The 25,574-nt window shown below is 54.2% G+C and overlaps 3 protein-coding genes across 3 annotated transcripts; all 3 read right to left on the reverse strand.

Annotated features, from left to right (window-relative positions):
- Nucleotides 1-32: 32 nt before the first annotated feature.
- LOC128795833 (protocadherin gamma-A10-like) lies at nt 33-7,322 on the reverse strand. Its single transcript, XM_053956900.1, has 2 exons — nt 4,423-7,322; nt 33-122 (listed from the first exon to the last, which is right to left on the reverse strand). The coding sequence occupies exons 1-2, from the start codon at nt 6,880-6,882 to the stop codon at nt 33-35; spliced, it is 2,550 nt and encodes an 849-aa protein (XP_053812875.1). The 5' UTR covers nt 6,883-7,322.
- A 1,478-nt stretch (nt 7,323-8,800) lies between these two features.
- On the reverse strand, nt 8,801-11,426 carry LOC128795834 (protocadherin gamma-B5-like). The gene has a single exon (XM_053956901.1). The coding sequence runs from the start codon at nt 11,339-11,341 to the stop codon at nt 8,801-8,803; it is 2,541 nt and encodes an 846-aa protein (XP_053812876.1). The 5' UTR covers nt 11,342-11,426.
- A 212-nt stretch (nt 11,427-11,638) lies between these two features.
- On the reverse strand, nt 11,639-23,523 carry LOC128795835 (uncharacterized). The gene is made up of 3 exons (XM_053956902.1): nt 20,985-23,523; nt 16,024-18,504; nt 11,639-11,728 (listed from the first exon to the last, which is right to left on the reverse strand). The coding sequence occupies exons 1-3, from the start codon at nt 23,457-23,459 to the stop codon at nt 11,639-11,641; spliced, it is 5,046 nt and encodes a 1,681-aa protein (XP_053812877.1). The 5' UTR covers nt 23,460-23,523.
- Nucleotides 23,524-25,574: the final 2,051 nt, after the last annotated feature.

Consider the following 25,574-nt stretch of genomic DNA (forward strand, 5'->3'; position numbering starts at 1 on the left):
GCCGCGCCACTGCAGCCGCCGGATGGCCGCGCTCAAGGGGGCCCGGCTTTGGGCGGGGCTCGGCGCCTGCACCGGCCCCGGGGGCTCTCCCCGATTGCAAACAGCCAGAGCAGAAGCTCTTGCTTAAGGACAAGTAGGAACCCTTATGATTACAGCAGCAATATCCATGTCATAACGATTTAATTGTTTGTAGCTGCAATAGACATGGAAACAAGTATTACATCTTATCAAAGATTTTTGCACACAATGGTTTGAGATGGCACAAAAATCAGAAAGGAAATATGTGCTCCAAAAATACAATTTGCTTGTCTCGTGCACAGTCAAAGATTTGAAGCCAAAATCTGAAAAGAAGATTGCTGAGATAATTTACAATTTAATTGTTCCAGTGGTACCCGAGATATTCTTTGCCCATCACCTGTGCAGAACTGGTGTAAATCAAATGGACATTTTTACAGTGATTAACACTTATAGAGAAGCCCAGAAGCAGTGGATCTGCTCTCAGATAAATGGCAGTGTGCGTACAAATGGCAGAGAATAAGAAAGTGCAAAGCAGTGCAGATTCTGCCCTGTCTCCACCCTTACACTGACTCTCCTTCCGTACAGAAAACCTTCTGTGATTTTGGTGGAAACTCAAAAATAAGGCCTGCTACAATTATTGATTTAATATTTCAATTGTTTTGATTGTTTTGATTTTTCTAACCTCTAGGCAAAAGTCCCAACATCTCCCCCGTCCATTTTGGGACTGCAAAATCAGCTGAATGGTTTTCAATGAATTCTGAAGATTCGTATAGAAACCCCAAACTTCCATCTGACCTCATCAGAGTGGGGGAGATATTTCAGTGCTGCGATTTTCTGGTGCTTTAGCACAACACAGCCTTAAAAATTCTTTCCCAGAGCACGTGGAAACTCACTGAGGCCTCAAGGTGCAAGCTAGGCAAGCTGCAGGAATAGTAAAGGACTATGAGGTCTCTGACTGGACTAACTGACTTTACTGAGCAGCAGAACAACAGAAATCCTTGGCACTTCATATATCAAAGAAGCCAAACAAAATACCTCCCACTGCCATACAGGAGGCCAATCATTGGCTACTGTGACACATCAGGGCCTGAGCAGTGCAGGAAATCGCAGAGAGCAGCACGTAGCTGTGTAGTCCTCAGAGACACAAGAAGAATCCCCAGGTAGGTGGAACTGGACAGCAGCACTTTACAGCTACCCACTTGAGTTAAGCAATTTTTCATTTTCCTCACACACAACATTCTGTCTTCATTTGGTTCTCAGTGGAAGTTACTATTTCCTGCAAAGCAGCATTCACAAGTGGGAAGGAAACAGGAACCATGGCCTTCCAGGAAACAGAGCCTGAATTGAGATCCAAGGTGGAAAATGTAATTTCCACATTCCTGAACTCTTTATCAAGCTATGCACTTCCCCTCTTTTATCACATGCACTGCTCCACAAAGAAGTGACTTCTCTTAAGGTCATTTTTACATCTCTTAACATGTGACAAAATTGGAACACAGATGTAACCCCCTCACATGTCCTCATTCCACATCAGCTGTAATAACATGTCAAGAAAAAAAAAAAAGAAAAGAAAAAAAAACCCACACAAGCAATGCAGGGATGCATTAGGAGGTCTTTCAGAGAAACTCACCCAGAGGAAATCTCAGCCTTCTCTGTGGGCAAGGAAATTCATCCCTGAGAGCACCTGGAACCCACTGAGGTCTCAGGCTGGAAGTGTGACCTTGAAATCTTCTTCTGGCCTACAGGTGTGACTTCACTGCATTAAACACTCAAGAGCTCTCATCAGCTTTTCTGGCCTGGTCATACCCCACAGATTTGAAGGCCTAAGTTTGAAGGCCTAACTTTAAAGGCCTAACTAAGTTTGAAGGCCTAACTAAGTTTGAAGGCCTAACTAAGTTTGAAGGCCTAAGTTTGAAGGCCTAACTTGTGTCAGCTGTAACAAGTACATGAGAAACACATATAATATACAGAGGTAAGGCCCTCCAAGTAATTTCTTTGGAGAAAAGCTAAAGAAAAATGCACAGAACCATAACTATGTGATCCATATAACAGCTAGGGAAAACTGAATATCTACATCAACCCTTTAGATATTTCAGCAACTCTTTCACACCTGCCCTGTCTCTGTGCAGGCAGAATGCTCAGACATCACCCAACAGGGACCCCTTTGCAGACAGACACCACTGGAAGAAGTTTCCACACAAGTTCTCCTTATGGAGAACAGGGATCGCAACACAGATCCACACATGTGGACTCTGCTCATCACTGATACTTGAAGAAATGTAAAATGTTCTAACAGTCATAAGCAATATGCAACTCAGTTAAAGACTCAGATCACAGTCAACTCAAAGACGTCATCATTCTTCCTAAGCACATGGACATTTCTGAATGTATGTCACTCTGCAACCATTAATGTGACATTTATGTCCACATCCAAGAGCTACCACTCACAGGGAAGAGGTGTATCAGACATGACAGAGGATAAAATGAGTGACCTTCTGGCACGTGTTTCAAATAAAAAGCCCCAAAACCAGACTTTGCTGGTAAATTAGACTCTCCCATCCCTACAATCCTACCAATTTCAATACCAACAAAACTTCAGCAGTAACGTCATACAAGCAAGGGCCATTAATAACATCTGAAGGTCTGCTCAAGGCTTGGGAAAGGTTAATACAACCGCAATGAAACTCTACATCACAACTGTAACAAGGACATATAGCTGGGGAAATGACATTTCCCACAGCACTTCTTAGACACAAAACCCCTGAAGCAAGCACTTCCCTGGGCATTGATTGCAGACAAATTCATTGGAGGATTGCCATCGGTTTCTGGACCCAGGAAAAGGGCGCTTGGTATAAGTGGCACAGGTCTTGGCACTAGGCATGACATGAAGGCACACCCTGGATCATAGAACCCCCCCCTTTGCCTGCTTAGGGGCCAGTCTCTCCCTGGGGCCAATCTCTCCCTGACAAGTAAGATCAGCGATTCTAGAGACATTTTCAGATAAAGTTTCAGACGCACACAGGCCCACCTTTCCACCTGGTCATGACAAACAAGTCAACAGTTTAACTATCATTCACAGAGAGCAGCCCATTACAGGAAAGCAAATGTATGAATCCACAGCTTGGTAATTTATAATCTGAGCATATTCATTTTATGTAGTCCAGCAATGGACCATGGAGGTTAAAGAAACACCTGCTTTCTCTCCAACAGTACTTCCTCACACACTGCACCTGCAAGAGTCTCCTCACACTCGTTACAGATTGCATGGTTCTCTCTGATCGTTACCATTAGCAGATGTACTCCACTGCAAGAAAAGCTGCAGAGACAACTTACCATGGCTGATATTTGACTTCTCACATGAAGTGTGCATGTGAGAAATAAGACCTTTTCGCCCATTAAAAATTTAAGGAAACACATCTATGAATGTCTTTCCCAGTCGAGTTGTAAAAATGAAAGGCATGTACGGGACAGCCAAGCAAATGTAAGTGGTGTGATCAGATACTACCAGATACAAGGGCCTGGCTTGAGATCAGTACAAAGAACAAGACAATCATGTAACATCTGCAGAAATGAAGGGATCACACTCATCTACATTACGGCTCTTGGAGAAAATACATAATCTAAACATTAAAAGTAGGGATGTAATGAATTTGCTTTGTGACATTGTGACATTTGTCCACTGTGACATTTCAGATTAGAATATATAAGATTCGTAATTGCATACATTACATTAACCTGTAAATACCCCACGACTCTCAATAGAACTGCAGTAATATCTGTTAAGCCACACACATTTGGGAAGGAGCAAATTGCATTACATTATACTACAGATGGAAACTGAAACCTTGTATCCCTTAGCAGTCTTTCACACACAGAGCCCAGTATTTGCATCTCCTGCCTCTAAAATCTTGCATATTGGTTCTTGACCTTGATACTTTGAAAGCAGTTTCCATCAAAATGCAAGTTCTGCAGACGGTTTCCCTTCAACATGCACCAGGATAACCTATGGCCTTCAAAGAGTTATCTTTATGACTCTGTACTAAGAGGAAAGAAATATTTCTCTGCCAAATATATCTCAGAGAAGAAGCAGGAAGAAGGTGAAACACTACCTTCAGGAGATACTGAGGAAGTGAGGATGATATGATACAGAAACAACTCCATTAAAAAAACCCTCCAGCCAAGAGCAGTCGCCCTTATCACGCATCCCTCACAACCCGGAAAGCTCAGACGCGACCCCATGCCCACCGAGGCGCAGCAAGAAGCCCCGCAATCAGCACATCCCTAAGAGATACTTTGCCATCCTTGTCAGCAAACATCGATCAGAAGGACACAGAAAACGCCGGAAAAGAGTAGAGAAGGAACAGAATAAGAATAGTGGAGAAAAAATTGGTACGGGGAACTCACCGGGACTGAGGCAGAATCCACGGGACGAGCGCCGGCAAGATCGTCGTCCCCGAGCAGCGGCGCGGGCTCGTCGGGCGGCGGCCGGGCCGGGAGGGTGTCGCAGCAGCTGCCGGCCGAGAAGCGCAGCTGGCTCTTGCGCGAGTCGGCCGTGAGCGACACCTCGTGCGAGTAGGACTGCAGGAAGGCGCGCACGCCGTCGATGCCCACGAAGTGCGACACGGGCACGCCGCGCAGGGCGCCGCTGTCCGCCGGCAGCAGCTGCTGGCGGCGCCAGCGGCGCAGGCGCAGCGCCAGCAGCAGCAGCAGGAAGGCCACGAAGAGGCACGACACGGCGGCCACGGCCAGCACCAGCCAGCGCGTCAGGCCGGCGGCCGGCTCGCCCGGCGCCGCCGCCTCGTCGGCCGCGCTGCCCAGCTCGGCCAGCAGCTCGGCCACGCTCTCGGCCAGCACCACGCTCAGCGTGGCCGTGGCCGACAGCGCCGGCCGCCCGTGGTCCTTCACCAGCACCACCAGGCTCTGGCGCGCCGCGTCGCGGGCCAGCGGCGAGCGCGCCGTGCGCACCTCGCCGCTGTGCAGCCCCACGCGGAACAGCCCCGGCTCCGTGGCCTTGGCCAGCTCGTACGACAGCCACGCGTTCTGCCCCGCGTCCGCGTCCACCGCCACCACCTTGGCCACCAGCGCGCCGGCCTCCGACCAGCGCGGCGCCAGCTCCACGCCCGACCACACGGCGCCCGAGCCCGCCGCCGCCGCCGCCGCCGCCTGTGGCGGGTACAGCACCTGCGGCGCGTTGTCGTTCTCGTCCACGATCAGCAGCCGCACCGACACGTTGCTGCTCAGCGCCGGCGCGCCGCCGTCCTCCGCACGCACCCACAGCTGCAGCTCGCGCAGCTGCTCGTAGTCGAAGGAGCGCAGCGCGTACAGCGCGCCCGTCTCCGCCTGCACCGACACGTACGACGACAGCGGCGCGCCCCGCACCCGCCCCTCCGCCAGCCGGTAGCGCACGCGCGCGTTCTGCCCCCAGTCCGCGTCCGTGGCGCGCACCGTCAGCACCAGCGCGCCCGCCGCGTTGTTCTCCGCCAGCCGCGCGCTGTAGCGCTCCTCCGCGAACACCGGCGCGTTGTCGTTCACGTCCAGCACCCGCAGCGCCAGCACCGCGCTGCTTTGCAGCGGCGGCGACCCGCCGTCGGCCGCCCGCACCGTCACGTTGTACTCCGACACCTGCTCCCGGTCCAGCTCTCTCGCTGTCACCAAGCTGTAGTAGCTTCCCTTAGAGTTCTGCAGCCGGAATGGGACGTCCTTGTCGATCGAGCAGCGCACCTCGCCATTCGCCCCCGTGTCACGGTCCTCCACGTGCAGCAGGGCTACCACAGTTCCCGAAGGAGAGTCCTCAGAGATCGCTCTCAGTTGAGAAGTTACTGTCAGTTCGGGGGCGTTGTCGTTGACATCTGTCACAGTGATCCCGACTTTGGCAGTGTCAAAAAGGCCGCCGCCATCCCGCGACTGAATCTCCAGCTCATAGGCATCCCCTTCTTCGAAGTCCAGGCTTCGCAGAAGGGTGATCTCTCCAGACTCAGAATTCAGATCGAAAATACCCAATACCATGTCAGTCTGTTTCTTCAACGAGTATTTCACGTGTCCATTCGGCCCCTCGTCGGCGTCCGTGGCCGTGACGGTGACAAGAACGGAGCCCACGGGCACGTCCTCGGGCACACGCACCGTGTACTCCGCCTGGCTGAACACGGGCGCGTTGTCGTTCGCGTCCAGCACGGTCACGCGGATCCGAGCCGTGCCCGTCCGTGCCGGATCGCCGCCGTCCATCGCCCTCAGCACCAGCTCGTGAAACGCCGCCTCCTCCCGGTCCAGCGCCTTCGCCAGCACCAGCTCGGGACGCTGATCGCCGCCGGGGCCCGCCTGCACGGCCAGCGAGAAGTGCTCGTCACCGCTCAGCTCGTAGCTCTGCAGGGAATTCCGGCCCGAATCCGGGTCGTGAGCGTCTGGGAGGGGAAATCGCGACCCCAGGGCTGTCATCTCGCTTATTTTCTCTTCAAGTTCAATGTCGTTGAAGCTAGGGGAGTTATCATTGATGTCCGTGATTTCCACTTCGATTTCATAAATCGCCATTTCCCCCTCCACTATCAGCTCACAGCGCAGCACGCATTTCTGCACCAGCCGGCACAGCTGCTCTCTGTCGATCCTCTCTGCCGTCACTAAATGTCCCGTCTTCCCTTGCAAATCGAAATACTGCGTCCTACCTCTATCTATGATGTGGACACCGCGGTCCGTGATCGCCGGCAGCTGCAGCCCCAGGTCCTTGGCCACGTCCCCCACGAACGAGCCCTTGGGCATCTCCTCGGGCACGGAGTAGCGCAGCTGCCCCCACGCCGCCTCCCACGCCGCCAGCAGGACGGCCCAGAGCAGAGCTCGCTGCCGCCGGCCCCAGCGCCTCCCCACCGAGCACATCTCCGCTGCGGCAGCGCCGGCACCGCAACACCGCCGATCCAATCCCGCTGCCACTCAATGCTCTCAGCTTCTGCCCCGTGCACCGCTGCCGGTCCCTCCGCCTGGCTGCAGAATGGACCTGCACCGCGGGGATGATCGCGGACCGCAGGATCGGACAGGGAGCGAGCAGCCGAGCGAGCCGATCCGCAGCGGGCGGGGCTGCAGCGCTCCGAGCTCCCTCTCGCTCCTCTCGGTCAACAGCGGCGCCCGCAGCCTCCTCCCGGCACTGCAGGCACCGAGCGCTGCCGAGCGCTGCGGCTCTGCCTTGCTACACACAGGGGACAGTCGCCACCGAGATGTCACTTTCCGTCCAGCGCCGATCTCCTGCCTCCGCATTTCTCCAGCCCATCTCTGCTTTCATCCACCAGGGTATCACCATCGGGAGGAAGGCAGAGGCATTCCGTGGGCGTGGTTCTTTAACCGCACGGGAAACGAATCACTTTCTAATCTCATTAGATGTAAATTAAAACACAGGTTTCGAATTTTATCCTGTAGTTTGTTGTTAATCTTATCCCTTTTGTTCAAAAGCATCTTCAACAACAGGCTCTCAGAGTGAAAACGGGAAGATACCATATCCCGAAAATACAGAGTTGTCAGATTCATTAACACAAGCGGGACAAGACCAATTGCATGCTTCTTGAAGTCAGGGAGATAGTTGTTACAGGATTGAATTACGGCTACAAATAAAGATGCAGCTAAAACTCTCAAAGGAATCTTTTAGGACTTCAAATATTTCAAATCATTTCCTAAGATACGCCTATATGTTTTCTTAGTTTATAGAGATTTACATTTAATCAAGACATTCTAGTTTCCAGTTTTCTGAAATCAATATGTAAAGCACTGTAGTTCGTTAGTAAACTGTTCATATAAGTATTTCTTAATGATGTTGGTACGATATGTGTTCAAGAATTTAATAGTGAACCGTAGAACAAAAGTACAACTCCTGAAACTGTGATGATCATTAATAATGTGCAAATGGGCTTGATTCAAGTGCCTAAACCCGCCTCTGGCCGATCTCCCTGATGTGTGATCCCTTCCTATCTCAGATGTCTAATCCGAGTAAAGAGAATTGAAAAAAATGCTGTTTTCGATATATACCCGATTTCTACTAAAACCTCCAACATCTTTGTGAGAAGAGAATAGAAAAATAAAAGTCTTTGAAACAGAAATCTTTCAGCACTTTCACCAGTGTACGAAATAAAGGAATTGAAGAGCAAAACAGAGAGAACTACCAGTCAGGACGCATAAACGAAGCCATATTTAGTCCCACTACTTCATTCTCCTCCAAAACGGGCTACCATATCTTTTTTCACTCAGGATGGAGAAATGAACTTTGCACGTTCGTTTCCTTTCTAAATCTAATAGGGACAATACAGAATTTAATTAACGGGTTTGTGTAAAGCTATGCACGAGTACCAAGCACACCCTTTCTGAACAAATCAGTCAGGAAGGAAAAACCTCCAACACCAGAGGTCAGCGCTTTCTTTTTTTTTTTTTTTTCCTCGACTCCGTCATGCAGAATCAGCCGTTCTCCTTCCACAGAATACGAATCTGGTTTCAATGTCGCTAACACATTCTAATTTATAGAGTTCTAGTGCTGAAAACAAAACGTCGAGACTGAAGCTGAACCTGTGACCAAGGAAGAAACAAGTGCTTCCTGCTCTGCATGAACGGGGGAGAGCGCGTTCCTTAATTCAATCCAACACGGAGACAAGATTGCAACTCACATCAACAGAACTCCGGGAACCATGGAGAAACACTGAGAAATGCTCCTAACTAGCCGAAAGGGAGCTATAGTCCAAGCCTGTCAGCTGAGGCTGTTACCGAGAAAAGATTCCAAACATCCGCCATAGGCGGAGATACAGATGACGGCTCCCCATTAACACCACGCAAAGAATACCCGGGGGAAAATGACAACGATTCGGAAACGTTCAAAAACAGAAGAAGCTGACGCTTTACAGACCTGCGGTGCATCCGGATCGGCGGGTGGCTCTCCCGTCAGGGCGCTGCAGTTCGGGCTCGGCTTCTCGCAGGAATCCCCGCCTAGAAGCTCCTCCGCAGACAGGATGGGCACCGGCGGCGGCGGCCAAGCGGCCTCGGGCACGGCGCGGGCCGGCGCCGCCACGCACAGGTTGTAGGAGTAGGGCAAGGTGCCCTCGCAGAAGTCGGCCGGGAAGGCGGCGCCGGCCACCGAGAAGCGCTGCGCGCCCAGGCAGCGCAGCACGGCGGGCGGCCCGGCCCGCCGCAGCCGCGCCAGCACGGCCAGCGCCACGCTCAGCACCAAGAGCGCCGACAGCAGCGCCAGCGCCAGCACCAGGTAGAACTGCAGCTCGGCCGCCGCCGCCTCGGCGCCCGCCGCCCGCTCGCTCAGCTCCGGCAGCGCCTCCTGCAAGCTCTCGGCCAGCACCACGTGCAGCGTGGCCGTGGCCGACAGCGCCGGCTGCCCGTGGTCCTTCACCACGGCCACCACCCGCTGCTTGGCCGCGTCCCGCTCGGACACGGCGCGCGCCGTGCGCACCTCGCCGCTGTGCAGCCCCACGCGGAACAGCGCCGGCTCCGACGCCTGCACCAGCTCGTACGACAGCCACGCGTTGCGCCCCGCGTCCGCGTCCACCGCCACCACCTTGGCCACCAGGTAGCCGGCCTCGGCAGAACGCGGCACCACCTCGAAAGGAGCCGCCGCCCCTCCCGCAGCCTCTCCCGCCGCCGCCGGCCACAGCACCCGCGGCGCGTTGTCGTTGCGGTCCAGCACGAAGACGCGCACCGTGGCCGTGGAGCTGCGCGCCGGCGAGCCGCCGTCCTGCGCCCGCACCGCCACCGTGAACTCGCGGCACTGCTCGTAGTCCAAGGAGCGCTGCGCGTACAGCGCGCCGCTCCGCGCCTCCACCGACACGAGCGGCGCCGCGCCCGCCGCGCCCGCGCTGCCGCCCGCCAGCCAGTAGCTCACGCGCCCGTTGGCGCCCGCGTCCGCGTCCCGCGCCTGCACGCGCAGCACCAGCGCGCCCGCCGCGTTGTTCTCCGCCACGTACGCGCTGTACGCCGCCTCCTCGAACACCGGCGCGTTGTCGTTCACGTCCGACACCTCCAGCACCAGCTCCCTGCTGCTCCACAGCGCCGGCCTGCCCCGGTCCCGGGCCACCACCGTCACGCGATGCTCGGACGCCTGCTCTCGGTCCAGCGCGCCCGCCGTCACCACCTTGTACGAGCCGCCCGAGGACGCCACGATCGACAGCGGCGCCTCTCCCGACAGCTCGCACGATACCTGACCGTTCTCACCAGAGTCCAGGTCATTTATGTTCAGCAGGGCCACTACGGTGCCGGCAGGCACGTCCTCAGGCACCGGGTTCGACAGCGACAGAACTGTGATCTCAGGAGCATTGTCATTCACATCCAGCACCTCCACCTCCACCTTGCAGTGCGCCACCAAACCGCCGCCATCCGTCGCCTCCAAAGCCAGGCTGAATGCGCGCGTGTCCTCGAAGTCCAGCGCTTCCTGCAGCGAGATCGTTCCTCTCTGGGCATCTACTGTGAACTTCTGAAGCACCTTGGCCGGCATCTTGCCGAAGCCGTAGGTGATGTGGGCGTTGGTGCCAGCATCGGCGTCTGAGGCTGACACATTCAGGACCCTTGATCCCGGAGGCGTGTCCTCGCGCAGGCTGACACGGTACCGATCCTGCGCGAACACGGGTGGGTTGTCATTGGCGTCGGTGACGTTGATCCAGAGCTGGGCGGTGCCAGTCCGGGGCGGGTCTCCACCATCCAGAGCCGTCAGCATCAGCCGCAGGCTCGGCTCGCTCTCCCGGTCCAGCGAGTGGCGCAGCACCAGCTCCGCGGATTTGCTGCCGTCTTGGCTCTCTTTCACCTCCACCGTGAAATACCCGTTGGCCTCCAGCTCGTAGCCTTGGAGTGAGTTACTGCCCACGTCAGGATCCTCTGCCATGCCCAAGTAAAATCGGGCGCCGGGAGAGGTTAACTCGTTGACCTCCAGTTGGAAAATATCTTGCAGGAAGCGCGGTGTGTTGTCATTCACGTCCTGGATGTCCACTTCGACGTGGAAAATGTTCAGCGGGTTGTGCACCAGCGCCTCGAAGCTGACAGAGCAGGTCGCCGACTCGCCGCACATCTGCTCCCGGTCCAGCCTCTCGTTCACGTACAGGTTCCCGTTCTCCTCATTCACCGTGAAGTATTTCAGCTGCTTCTTGCCGGCAGACGCCACCTGCAGCTTGCGCTCTGGCAGCTCGTCCGCGCTGAGCCCCAGGTCCCGCGCCAGCGGCCCCACGAGCGAGCCTCTGCCCAGCTCCTCGGGGATGGCGTAGCGGACCCGCTCGGCCGCCGCCCGGCACCACACGCACAGCAGCAGCGCGGCCAGCAGCGCTCGCCCGCCGCCCGGCCCGCGCCTCTGCCGCCGCCTCACCGCCATTCTCTGCCGCCTGCGCTCGCCGCGCTCCTGCCTCCCGCCGCTGCCCTGCCTCCCTTCCAGCCGCTCTCGCCACACAGCGCAGGGGCCGCCGCAGCGCAGCCAGCCCGCTCGGGACGCCTCTCGCTGCTGCTGCTGGTGGCGGAGCCGCTGCCGCTGTGGCCGGCGCCGGGCGAGCGAGCAGCCTGCGGGGGCAGGACGCTGCGGCGGCGGCGGCGGCGGCTCCAGCGCCGCTCGGCGGCGGCCAACAGCGGCACCCGGAGGCGGCGCCGCGCCACTGCAGCCGCCGGATGGCCGCGCTCAAGGGGGCCCGGCTTTGGGCGGGGCTCGGCGCCTGCACCGGCCCCGGGGGCTCTCCCCGATTGCAAACAGCCAGAGCAGAAACTCTTGCTTAACGACAAGTAGGAACCCTTATGATTACAGCAGCAATATCCATGTCATAACGATTTAATTGTTTGTAGCTGCAATAGACATGGAAACAAGTATTACATCTTATCAAAGATTTTTGCACACAATGGTTTGAGATGGCACAAAAATCAGAAAGGAAATATGTGCTCCAAAAGTACAATTTGCTTGTCTCGTGCACAGTCAAAGAATTGACGCCAAAATCTGAAAAGAAGATTGCTGAGATAATTTACAATTTAATTGTTCCAGTGGTACCCGAGATATTCTTTGCCCATCACCTGTGCAGAACTGGTGTAAATCTAAAGGACATTTTTACAGTGATTAACACTTATAGAGAAGCCCAGAAGCAGTGGATCTGCTCTCAGATAAATGGAAGTGTGCGTACAAATGGCAGAGAATAAGAAAGTGCAAAGCAGTGCAGATTCTGCCCTGTCTCCACCCTTACACTGACTCTCCTTCCGTACAGAAAACCTTCTGTGATTTTGGTGGAAACTCAAAAATAAGGCCTGCTACAATTATTGATTTAATATTTCAATTGTTTTGATTGTTTTGATTTTTCTAACCTCTAGGCAAAAGTCCCAACATCTCCCCAGTCCATTTTGGGACTGCAAAATCAGCTGAATGGTTTTCAATGAATTCTGAAGATTCGTATACAAACCTCAAACTTCCATCTGACCTCATCAGAGTGGGGGAGATATTTCAGTGCTGCGATTTTCTGGTGCTTTAGCACAACACAGCCTTAAAAATTCTTTCCCAGAGCACGTGGAAACTCACTGAGGCCTCAAGGTGCAAGCTAGGCAAGCTGCAGGAATAGTAAAGGACTATGAGGTCTCTGACTGGACTAACTGACTTTACTGAGCAGCAGAACAACAGAAATCCTTGGCACTTCATATATCAAAGAAGCCAAACAAAATACCTCCCACTGCCATACAGGAGGCCAATCATTGGCTACTGTGACACATCAGGGCCTGAGCAGTGCAGGAAATCGCAGAGAGCAGCACGTAGCTGTGTAGTCCTCAGAGACACAAGAAGAATCCCCAGGTAGGTGGAATTGGACAGCAGCACTTTACAGCTACCCACTTGAGTTAAGCAATTTTTCATTTTCCTCACACACAACATTCTGTCTTCATTTGGTTCTCAGTGGAAGTTACTATTTCCTGCAAAGCAGCATTCACAAGTGGGAAGGAAACAGGAACCATGGCCTTCCAGGAAACAGAGCCTGAATTGAGATCCAAGGTGGAAAATGTAATTTCCACATTCCTGAACTCTTTATCAAGCTATGCACTTCCCCTCTTTTATCACATGCACTGCTCCACAAAGAAGTGACTTCTCTTAAGGTCATTTTTACATCTCTTAACATGTGACAAAATTGGAACACAGATGTAACCCCCTCACATGTCCTCATTCCACATCAGCTGTAATAACATGTCAAGAAAAAAAAAAAAAAAAAAGAAAAAAAAGAAAAAAAAACCCACACAAGCAATGCAGGGATGCATTAGGAGGTCTTTCAGAGAAACTCACCCAGAGGAAATCTCAGCCTTCTCTGTAGGCAAGGAAATTCATCCCTGAGAGCACCTGGAACACACTGAGGTCTCAGGCTGGAAGTGTGACCTTGAAATCTTCTTCTGGACTACAGGTGTGACTTCACTGCATTAAACACTCAAGAGCTCTCATCAACTTTTCTGGCCTGGTCATACCCCACAGATTTGAAGGCCTAAGTTTGAAGGCCTAACTTTAAAGGCCTAACTAAGTTTGAAGGCCTAACTAAGTTTGAAGGCCTAACTTTGAAGGCCTAACTCGTGTCAGCTGTAACAAGTATATGAGAAACACATATAATATACAGAGGTAAGGCCCTCCAAGTAATTTCTTTGGAGAAAAGCTAAAGAAAAATGCACAGAACCATAACTATGTGATCCATATAACAGCTAGGGAAAACTGAATATCTACATCAACCCTTTAGATATTTCAGCAACTCTTTCACACCTGCCCTGTCTCTGTGCAGGCAGAATGCTCAGACATCACCCAACAGGGACCCCTTTGCAGACAGACACCACTGGAAGAAGTTTTCCACACAACTTCTCCTTATGGAGAACAGGGATCGCAACACAGATCCACACATGTGGACTCTGCTCATCACTGATACTTGAAGAAATGTAAAATGTTCTAACAGTCATAAGCAATATGCAACTCAGTTAAAGACTCAGATCACAGTCAACTCAAAGACGTCATCATTCTTCCTAAGCACATGGACATTTCTGAATGTATGTCACTCTGCAACCATTAATGTGACATTTATGTCCACATCCAAGAGCTACCACTCACAGGGAAGAGGTGTATCAGACATGACAGAGGATAAAATGAGTGACCTTCTGGCACGTGTTTCAAATAAAAAGCCCCAAACCCAGACTTTGCTGGTAAATTAGACTCTCCCATCCCTACAATCCTACCAATTTCAATACCAACAAAACTTCAGCAGTAACGTCATACAAGCAAGGGCCATTAATAACATCTGAAGGTCTGCTCAAGGCTTGGGAAAGGTTAATACAACCGCAATGAAACTCTACATCACAACTGTAACAAGGACATATAGCTGGGGAAATGACATTTCCCACAGCACTTCTTAGACACAAAACCCCTGAAGCAAGCACTTCCCTGGGCATTGATTGCAGACAAATTCATTGGAGGATTGCCATCGGTTTCTGGACCCAGGAAAAGGGCGCTTGGTATAAGTGGCACAGGCCTTGGCACTAGGCATGACATGAAGGCACACCCTGGATCATAGAACCCCCCCTCTTTGCCTGCTTAGGGGCCAGTCTCTCCCTGGGGCCAATCTCTCCCTGACAAGTAAGATCAGCGATTCTAGAGACATTTTCAGATAAAGTTTCAGACGCACACAGGCCCACCTTTCCACCTGGTCATGACAAACAAGTCAACAGTTTAACTATCATTCACAGAGAGCAGCCCATTACAGGAAAGCAAATGTATGAATCCACAGCTTGGTAATTTATAATCTGAGCATATTCATTTTATGTAGTCCAGCAATGGACCATGGAGGTTAAAGAAACACCTGCTTTCTCTCCAACAGTACTTCCTCACACACTGCACCTGCAAGAGTCTCCTCACACTCGTTACAGATTGCATGGTTCTCTCTGATCGTTACCATTAGCAGATGTACTCCACTGCAAGAAAAGCTGCAGAGACAACTTACCATGGCTGATATTTGACTTCTCACATGACGTGTGCATGTGAGAAATAAGACCTTTTCGCCCATTAAAAATTTAAGGAAACACATCTATGAATGTCTTTCCCAGTCGAGTTGTAAAAATGAAAGGCATGTATGGGACAGCCAAGCAAATGTAAGTGGTGTGATCAGATACTACCAGATACAAGGGCCTGGCTTGAGATCAGTACAAAGAACAAGACAATCATGTAACATCTGCAGAAATGAAGGGATCACACTCATCTACATTACGGCTCTTGGAGAAAATACATAATCTAAACATTAAAAGTAGGGATGTAATGAATTTGCTTTGTGACATTGTGACATTTGTCCACTGTGACATTTCAGAGTAGAATATATAAGATTCGTAATTGCATACATTACATTCACCTGTAAATACCCCACGACTCTCAATAGAACTGCAGTAATATCTGTTAAGCCACACACATTTGGGAAGGAGCAAATTGCATTACATTATACTACAGATGGAAACTGAAACCTTGTATCCCTTAGCAGTCTTTCACACACAGAGCCCAGTATTTGCATCTCCTGCCTCTAAAATCTTGCATATTGTTTCTTGACCTTGATACTTTGAAAGCAGTTTCCATCAAAATGCAAGTTCTGCAGACGGTTTCCCTTCAACATGCACCAGGATAACCTATGGCCTTCAAAGAGTTATCTTTATGACTCTGTACTAAGAGGAAAGAAATATTTCTCTGCCAAATATATCTCAGAGAAGAAGCAGGAAGGAGGTGAAACACTACCTTCAGGAGATACTGAGGAAGTGAGGATGATATGATACAGAAACAACTCCATTAAAAAAACCCTCCAGCCAAGAGCAGTCGCCCTTATCACGCATCCCTCACAACCCGGAAAGCTCAGACGCGACCCCATGCCCACCAAGGCGCAGCAAGAAGCCGCGCAATCAGCACATCCCTAAGAGATACTTTGCCATCCTTGTCAGCAAACATCGATCAGAAGGACACAGAAAACGCCGGAAAAGAGTAGAGAAGGAACAGAATAAAGAATAGTGGAGAAAAAATTGGTACGGGGAACTCACCGGGACTGAGGCAGAATCCACGGGACGAGCGCCGGCAAGATCGTCGTCCCCGAGCAGCGGCGCGGGCTCGTCGGGCGGCGGCCGGGCCGGGAGGGTGTCGCAGCAGCTGCCGGCCGAGAAGCGCAGCTGGCTCTTGCGCGAGTCGGCCGTGAGCGACACCTCGTGCGAGTAGGACTGCAGGAAGGCGCGCACGCCGTCGATGCCCACGAAGTGCGACACGGGCACGCCGCGCAGGGCGCCGCTGTCCGCCGGCAGCAGCTGCTGGCGGCGCCAGCGGCGCAGGCGCAGCGCCAGCAGCAGCAGCAGGAAGGCCACGAAGAGGCACGACACGGCGGCCACGGCCAGCACCAGCCAGCGCGTCAGGCCGGCGGCCGGCTCGCCCGGCGCCGCCGCCTCGTCGGCCGCGCTGCCCAGCTCGGCCAGCAGCTCGGCCACGCTCTCGGCCAGCACCACGCTCAGCGTGGCCGTGGCCGACAGCGCCGGCCGCCCGTGGTCCTTCACCAGCACCACCAGGCTCTGGCGCGCCGCGTCGCGGGCCAGCGGCGAGCGCGCCGTGCGCACCTCGCCGCTGTGCAGCCCCACGCGGAACAGCCCCGGCTCCGTGGCCTTGGCCAGCTCGTACGACAGCCACGCGTTCTGCCCCGCGTCCGCGTCCACCGCCACCACCTTGGCCACCAGCGCGCCGGCCTCCGACCAGCGCGGCGCCAGCTCCACGCCCGACCACACGGCGCCCGAGCCCGCCGCCGCCGCCGCCGCCGCCTGTGGCGGGTACAGCACCTGCGGCGCGTTGTCGTTCTCGTCCACGATCAGCAGCCGCACCGACACGTTGCTGCTCAGCGCCGGCGCGCCGCCGTCCTCCGCACGCACCCACAGCTGCAGCTCGCGCAGCTGCTCGTAGTCGAAGGAGCGCAGCGCGTACAGCGCGCCCGTCTCCGCCTGCACCGACACGTACGACGACAGCGGCGCGCCCCGCACCCGCCCCTCCGCCAGCCGGTAGCGCACGCGCGCGTTCTGCCCCCAGTCCGCGTCCGTGGCGCGCACCGTCAGCACCAGCGCGCCCGCCGCGTTGTTCTCCGCCAGCCGCGCGCTGTAGCGCTCCTCCGCGAACACCGGCGCGTTGTCGTTCACGTCCAGCACCCGCAGCGCCAGCACCGCGCTGCTTTGCAGCGGCGGCGACCCGCCGTCGGCCGCCAGCACCGTCACGTTGTACTCCGACACCTGCTCCCGGTCCAGCTCTCTCGCTGTCACCACGCTGTAGTAGCTGCCGTGAGAGCTCTGCAGCCGGAACGGGACATCCCCATCCAGCGAGCAGCGCATCTCGCCGTTGGACCCTGAGTCCAGATCCTGGACGTGCAACAGGGCCACCACCGTCCCCGACGGGGAGTCTTCGGAAATCGCGCTCAGTGCTGATTGCACCGAAATCTCGGGTGCATTGTCGTTGACATCTGTCACTGTGATAATAACTTTAACTGTGTCAAAAAGCTCTCCTCCGTCATGTGCCTGAATCTCAAGTTCATGGGAGGAGATTTCCTCGAAGTCCAAAGCATTTTTAACTGTTATTTTTCCCGACTCATAGTCCAGGTGGAAAAGTTCGGACGCCCGGTCTGAAATTTTATGGAAGCTGTATTTCACCTGCCCGTTCAGACCCTCGTCATCGTCGGTGGCTGTGACAGTGAGGAGGACGGAGCCCACGGGCACGTCCTCGGGCACACGCACCGTGTACTCCGCCTGGCTGAACACGGGCGCGTTGTCGTTCGCGTCCAGCACCGTCACGCGGATCCGAGCCGTGCCCGTCCGTGCCGGATCGCCGCCGTCCATCGCCCTCAGCACCAGCTCGTGAAACGCCGCCTCCTCCCGGTCCAGCGCCTTCGCCAGCACCAGCTCGGGACGCTGATCGCCGCCGGGGCCCGCCTGCACGGCCAGCGAGAAGTGCTCGTCACCGCTCAGCTCGTAGCTCTGCAGGGAATTCTGGCCCGAATCTGGGTCTTGTGCCTCTCGGAGGGGAAATCGCCACCCCGGGGCTGTCATCTCGTTCACTCTTAATTCTTTTTCCGTCTCTCTGAAGCTGGGCTCGTTGTCATTAATGTCTGTGATTTCCACTTCTATTTCATAAAACCTCATTTCCCCCTCCACTATCAGCTCACAGCGCAGCACGCATTGCTGCACACGCTCGCACAGCTGCTCTCTGTCAATCCTCTCCGCTGTCACTAAATGTCCCGTCTTCCCGTGCACAGCGAAATACTGCGTCCTACCCTTGGAGACAACACGAACGGCATTATCGCGGATCGTCGGCAGCTGCAGCCCCAGGTCCTTGGCCACGTCGCCCACGAACGAGCCCTTGGGCATCTCCTCGGGCACGGAGTAGCGCAGCTGCCCCCACGCCGCCTCCCACGCTGCCAGCAGGACGGCCCAGAGCAGAGCTCGCTGCCGCCGGCCCCAGCGCCTCCCCGCCGCGCCCATCTCCGCAGCGGCACCACAACACTGCCGGGAGCTCTCCGCCGCCGCTCACGGATCTGGCTCACGGTGTAACTCCGGCGCTTTGCTCCCGACCGCTCCTGCCAGGCTCTTCTGACTCCCTTCAGCACGTCTCCGCACCGCGGGGATGATCGCAGAGTGCTCCGCCGCCGACTCACCCACCGGGAGAGCGAGAGAGCCGGGCCGCAGCGGGCGGGGCTGCAGCGCTCCGAGCTCCCTCTCGCTCCTCTCGGTCAACAGCGGCGCCCGCAGCCTCCTCCCGGCACTGCACGCAGTGAAATGGAATGGAGTCATTTTAATACGACGTACGGAGTATTACGAGTCCTAACACAGTAGTATAAAAGCAGAACTTTCCTCACAAATAGTTGTAGAAGACATGATGGAATGACCGGCGCAAGGGTAGCGAAAGAAAACCGACTCTGATATATACTGCTGTAGGTCACTTCATCACTCTGTGCCCACTGTATCTACAACAACCCAGGAAACAACTACAGGAAAGCTCCTGTAATGAACCTGTCCAGTTTATACATAATTATATTCAATCAAGTCATTCTATAATCCCAGGAAGAAGTTTTTATTTTCTCAGAAATTAAGATGTAAAGGGTTGACGCTTGTTAGCAAAACCTTATTCTCATTATTGTGTATTCATGTAGCTATGGCACATTTTCAACGAAATACTTTCAGGCAGCGGGAAAAGAGAACTACAGCTGCACACCTCTGATGGCCTTTGATAAATTTTCAAGTATACCTGATTCAAGTGCCTGAAGTGGCAGTTGGCGAATCCCCTACACATTTGATATCGATATTTGAATCTTAGGGCCTTGTTATATTTTTAAATAGACATTCATAAGAAATACTGGGGAGGGAAGGGTGGAAGGGGAACCAACCAAAAAAACAAAACAAAACAAAAAAAAACAAACCCCCCCCCCCAAAAAAAAAAAAAAAAAAACAAACCTAAAAGAACAAATCCTCTATACAGGGTCCAAATACCTCTCTTTTTATAAAAAGGATAAGAAAATAGGTTCTGGAACAACAACAACAACAAAAAATTACAATGTTTCCCCCCTCTTTGAGACCTCAGTCTTCATCTGCACCTGTGTATGAAGGAAATATTAGGAATGGTAAAAGAAAAAGAGGGAACTACCGGCCAGAATGGAAAAAGAAAACTAGCAAAATTAACTCGTCCCGTTAATGGTACCAGTCCTATCATTTCTGTAACAGTGTTCACGCAAAAGATGAGTGACAATCTCTTCTTTTACTCCGGATGGAGAACCTGCCACTGTTCTATCCATGAGAAACGAGTCTTTGGGGAGTCCAAGACTGAAAAAGCGTTAAACAAGGGGTATGTGGTCAGCTTTTAAGCAAGTCCCAGAACACGGATTCAGGATAAACAGATCATTAAGGAAAAATCTGCAACAGCGAGTATCTGCGTTATTTCCCCAGTTCCTTCATGAAGAACCACGAATCTCCTGCACAGTTATGATTCCCCATCACCGTTACTAATTCATACGATTTCAGTCAGATCAAGAGATGCAGACAAAACCTCCTAGATGAATCTGAAGCGGTGGCCACCGCAGAATCAAGTGCTATGGCTAATTGCCTGTTCTCAGAAAAAGAAATCACCTCGTTCTTTATTCCTTCTCGGAGACATGGACCAGCCATTCCAACTACACCACCCGGGGAAACCCAAGGAAAAGAGGGCAACGGTTGGGAAAGACTCAAGGAGAATAGCAGGAACTCACAGCTCTGCAGAAAGAACTGCAGAGAAAAATGATGACTGGAATAAGCAACCAACCCCGCCTATCATTTCTGAAGAAAACTCAACCCCAAATTCACTTGACACTCTTCCAGCAGGGAGGAACAACCTGTAATTTCTCCTTTCATGTTGAAAATGCACACATCTCAGGTTAAAAAAAAAACCAAACAACAACCTAAATAACAAGCAAACACAAGCCCCGACCTCCCAGCAAACCAAAAGTGTTAATTCCCTTTTTGGAATTCTGTTACATAGAATCAGTGGATCTCTTTCTGCAGAGTAAGAATCCCTGTTCTCGGTTGAACTGCCAAATAATTGTTAAAAAAGCCTTTGAAAAATCATGACTGAATAATATATATCTGTCCCATTAATGCTGCCTTTTCTGCAGCAGCATTCCCTCGAAACATGGGGCATTATTACAAGGCAATTTTGGACACAGGATTAAAATCCGAGTGGCATCAGACAAATAACATCGGGGGGAAAAATAATCAGCCTCACTAGACCTAGCATATGTGTAGCAGCCTTCTCTCAAAACATGGGAGGGCAAGCAGGAGAGGGTTAGAACCACCCTCTGTAACTTCTCAATCAACAGAGCCAGGTGCATGTTCTTTTTCGGAGTAAATACCGAAACAGCATTGACCGACCATGTACAGATCACGACAAGTGTATCAGTCTGGGGAAAACGAGAAAGCCTGTTAAGAAAGGCTGAAGGAGAACAGCAGGAGCTTACGGTTTTACAGACCTGCCGCGCGTCGGGATTGGCAGGCAGCTCTCCCTCGGCGGCGTTACTACTCGAGATCTGCTTCTCCAAGGGCTCCCCACTCAGCAGCTCCTCCGCCGACAGGACGGGCACCGGCGGCGGCGGCGGCCAAGCGGCCTCGGGCACGGCGCGGGCCGGCGCCGCCACGCACAGGTTGTAGGAGTAGGGCAAGGTGCCCTCGCAGAAGTCGGCCGGGAAGGCGGCGCCGGCCACCGAGAAGCGCTGCGCGCCCAGGCAGCGCAGCACGGCGGGCGGCCCGGCCCGCCGCAGCCGCGCCAGCACGGCCAGCGCCACGCTCAGCACCAAGAGCGCCGACAGCAGCGCCAGCGCCAGCACCAGGTAGAACTGCAGCTCGGCCGCCGCCGCCGCCGCCTCGGCGCCCGCCGCCCGCTCGCTCAGCTCCGGCAGCGCCTCCTGCAAGCTCTCGGCCAGCACCACGTGCAGCGTGGCCGTGGCCGACAGCGCCGGCTGCCCGTGGTCCTTCACCACGGCCACCACCCGCTGCTTGGCCGCGTCCCGCTCGGACACGGCGCGCGCCGTGCGCACCTCGCCGCTGTGCAGCCCCACGCGGAACAGCGCCGGCTCCGACGCCTGCACCAGCTCGTACGACAGCCACGCGTTGCGCCCCGCGTCCGCGTCCACCGCCACCACCTTGGCCACCAGGTAGCCGGCCTCGGCAGAACGCGGCACCACCTCGAAAGGAGCCGCCGCCCCTCCCGCAGCCTCTCCCGCCGCCGCCGCCGCCGCCGCCGGCCACAGCACCCGCGGCGCGTTGTCGTTGCGGTCCAGCACGAAGACGCGCACCGTGGCCGTGGAGCTGCGCGCCGGCGAGCCGCCGTCCTGCGCCCGCACCGCCACCGTGAACTCGCGGCACTGCTCGTAGTCCAAGGAGCGCTGCGCGTACAGCGCGCCGCTCCGCGCCTCCACCGACACGAGCGGCGCCGCGCCCGCCGCGCCCGCGCTGCCGCCCGCCAGCCAGTAGCTCACGCGCCCGTTGGCGCCCGCGTCCGCGTCCCGCGCCTGCACGCGCAGCACCAGCGCGCCCGCCGCGTTGTTCTCCGCCACGTACGCGCTGTACGCCGCCTCCTCGAACACCGGCGCGTTGTCGTTCACGTCCGACACCTCCAGCACCAGCTCCCTGCTGCTCCACAGCGCCGGCCTGCCCCGGTCCCGGGCCACCACCGTCACGCGATGCTCGGACGCCTGCTCTCGGTCCAGCGCGCCCGCCGTCACCACCTTGTACGAGCCGCCCGAGGACGCCACGATCGACAGCGGCGCCTCTCCCGACAGCTCGCACGATACCTGACCGTTCTCTCCCGAGTCTCTGTCCCTCACTTTCAGCAGGGCCACCACGGTACCCACCAGAGCGTCCTCAGGCACCGGGCTCGAAAGCGAAAGAATCGTGATCTCAGGTGGGTTGTCATTTACATCCTGCACCTCCACCTCCACCTTGCAGTGTGCCACCAAACCCCCTCCGTCCTTTGCCTCCACAGCCAGGCTATACGCACTCATCTCCTCAAAGTCCAGTGCTTCCTGCAGCGTGATAGACCCGCTCTCTGCATCGATCTTGAACTTCGGAAGTGCCTTGATTGTCATTTCCCCGAAGCCGTAGGTGATGTGGGCGTTGGTGCCGGCGTCGGCATCTGAGGCTGATAGGTTCAGTACTGCCGAACCTGGTGGCACGTCCTCTCTCAGGCTCACGCGGTACCGGTCCTGCTCGAATATGGGTGGGTTGTCGTTGGCGTCCGTCACGTTGACCCGAATCTGGACAGTCCCGGACTTCACGGGGTCCCCGGCATCAACTGCCGTCAGCACCAACTCAAATGAGCTCTGCTTCTCTCGGTCCAGTGCTCTCTCCAGAATTATTTCCGGCTTGCTTCCATCCGGGCTCTCCTTCATGGCCAGAGAGAAGGACGGGTTACTGGTTAGTTGGTAAGTTAGCAGCGAGTTGCTGCCCACGTCTGCATCATGGGCCACCTCCAGTGGAAAACGAGTACCGGGAGGAATCCATTCACCAATCTCGAGGTCCAGAACAGCCTTCCTGAAGGCCGGGGAGTTGTCATTCACGTCCTGGATGTCCACTTCGACGTGGAAAATGTTCAGCGGGTTGTGCACCAGCACCTCGAAGCTGACAGAACAGGTCGCCGACTCGCCGCACATCTCCTCCCGGTCCAGCCTCTCGTTCACGTACAGGTTCCCGTTCTCCTCATTCACCGTGAAGAATTGCTTCTCCTCGCTCAGCCACAGCTTGCGCGCCGGCAGCTCGTCCGCGCTGAGCCCCAGGTCCCGCGCCAGCGGCCCCACGAGCGAGCCTCTGCCCAGCTCCTCGGGGATGGCGTAGCGGACCCGCTCGGCCGCCGCCCGGCACCACACGCACAGCAGCAGCGCGGCCAGCAGCGCTCGCCCGCCGCCCGGCCCGCGCCTCTGCCGCCGCCTCACCGCCATTCTCTGCCGCCTGCGCTCGCCGCGCTCCTGCCTCCCGCCGCTGCCCTGCCTCCCTTCCAGCCGCTCTCGCCACACAGCGCAGGGGCCTCCGCAGCGCAGCCAGCCCGCTCGGGACGCCTCTCGCCGCCGCCGCTGCTGCTGCTGCTGGTGGCGGAGCCGCTGCCGCTGTGGCCGGCGCCGGGCGAGCGAGCAGCCTGCGGGGGCAGGACGCTGCGGCGGCGGCGGCGGCGGCTCCAGCGCCGCTCGGCGGCGGCCAACAGCGGCACCCGGAGGCGGCGCCGCGCCACTGCAGCCGCCGGATGGCCGCGCTCAAGGGGGCCCGGCTTTGGGCGGGGCTCGGCGCCTGCACCGGCCCCGGAATTTGTTTCAGAGTGACACCAGCAAGGGCAGAAGCACTTGCTTAATAGGATTCCAAAGGATTTGAAACAGTTGGGTGCTTTTAGTTCATCTCTGTGAATTGCAATATATCGTCAGAAGCAAATATTCATGTCTGAATTATACGGAATGTAATCAAGGCTCAGCTATAAGATAAGGAAACGATATTAAAGCTTGAGAAGTCCTTAAAGAGCTTTTAGGTACTCTGTTTGTTATCTTGAAATCGTGTTTCCTTATCTGGGATATATTAATCTGATAAATCTGTCAGCCTAAATAAACGTTTATAGTATTATAACAGAGGTATAACACATATTGGGTTTGTTTTTTGGTTTTTTTGGTGTTTTTTTTTTTTTTTTTTTTTTTTGTGATCCACAGATGATCCTTAATTTTCATCTCCTTACTCCAGAAGCTGGCAATGGAAAAGTACAAAGCCACATCAAATCTTCCATAGATATTCACCAGCCTATCAAGATCCCTCTGGTTGGCATTTCCGCCCTCTCATGGATCAACTCAGCTTGTTTCAGCTGCAAATTTGAGGATGCACTCAATCCCATTGTCTATGAAAATATGAAATGGTATCAATCCCAGTACAGGCCACAGGTATGCAATACTATGCTGGTTTCCTCTTGGACGTTAAGTTATTGACTATAATTCTGTCCAGGTGACCGTGGAGCCAGGTGTTCACCCATCTAACAGTCTCCTGTACAGTGGCCACCAGATTCTGGGAGACTGTGGGAAACACCCTGCACATATTCTCCCACCAGCCCCTACTCTGCTCATGGAAATCATGGCTGCTGACCACTCTGCCTATTGAGGACTGCAGCAGAGGCCATGTTGCATTCTCTTGTTATGAACAGGAGTGCTTGGGTGATGCACACATGACTACAAAACTCTTCCTTTTTATGGCTGTTAAACTCAAAGGTGTGTATGTGAACTGCACTTGCACTGGGACAGCTGGAACAGCTGTCACCTTCCACATAAGACCAGACAGCCTGAGACTGATCTCATGACAAGCAATGCAAATTTAGAAACACAGAGAAACGAGCATATCAGGTGCAACATTTCTTAGGCTCCACTTAATGAGTAGAAGCAGCCCAACTTTCATGGTGCTCCATCCAGCACACACTTCTGTTAACTGTGATATATAACAAGAAGGGAAATTGTCATCTGTTCTTCTATAGCTTCCCTGTGTTCCCTCCAAATCTACACAGCTGTTGAGTTCACTTCTGGCAGAACTTGTCATGATGGGATAAAGCAATAAGATTAAACCAAAAGGGGTGGTTCATTTATCTCCTCTGCAGCATTCTCATAAGAAAATGAAGGATTCTAAGGCACATAAAAGATGAATGGCCAAAGTAAAAGAGGAATAGTCATCCAACATAAAATTACTCATCAAACCAATGGCTCAGAGGAATTATCCTCCACTCTTCTATCACACACACAGTTCCACAGAGATGCACCTTATACAAAGGTCGTGTTTATATCTATTCATCCAGACATTAAGAGAATTCAAAGCTACCTTTGCATCTCCTGCCTTTCACACCTGCTGCAGCAAGAGGCACTAATACAGCACATTCCTAAAATGCTGTAAAACTACATACACAGGAAACAAAAAAGACAAAAGGTGTTGAGGGAGACCCAACGGAAAATCTTCTTGCTCCTCATTGCAATTCTTTAAATTGTAGTTCTCCACATTGCTGAAATTCATCCATGAGAGCACGTGGAAGAGATTAATATCTC

The sequence above is a fragment of the Vidua chalybeata genome, chromosome 15 (genome assembly GCF_026979565.1).
Source record: "Vidua chalybeata isolate OUT-0048 chromosome 15, bVidCha1 merged haplotype, whole genome shotgun sequence".
Lineage (NCBI taxonomy): Eukaryota > Metazoa > Chordata > Aves > Passeriformes > Viduidae > Vidua > Vidua chalybeata.

What these genes read in the sequence shown, in the direction of transcription:
- LOC128795835 (XM_053956902.1), bottom strand. Translation starts at nt 23,459, where the DNA reads ATGGCGGTGAGGCGGCGGCAGAGGCGCGGGCCGGGCGGCGGGCGAGCG. An exon ending in CGCGGCAGGTCTGTAAAACC is followed by an intron (nt 18,505 to 20,984) that starts GTAAGCTCCTGC and finishes AGCTCCCGGCAG; the next exon opens with TGTTGTGGTGCCGCTGCGGA. An exon ending in TGGATTCTGCCTCAGTCCCG is followed by an intron (nt 11,729 to 16,023) that starts GTGAGTTCCCCG and finishes CTTGTCGTTAAG; the next exon opens with CAAGAGTTTCTGCTCTGGCT.
- LOC128795834 (XM_053956901.1), bottom strand. Translation starts at nt 11,341, where the DNA reads ATGGCGGTGAGGCGGCGGCAGAGGCGCGGGCCGGGCGGCGGGCGAGCG.
- LOC128795833 (XM_053956900.1), bottom strand. Translation starts at nt 6,882, where the DNA reads ATGTGCTCGGTGGGGAGGCGCTGGGGCCGGCGGCAGCGAGCTCTGCTC. An exon ending in TGGATTCTGCCTCAGTCCCG is followed by an intron (nt 123 to 4,422) that starts GTGAGTTCCCCG and finishes CTTGTCCTTAAG; the next exon opens with CAAGAGCTTCTGCTCTGGCT.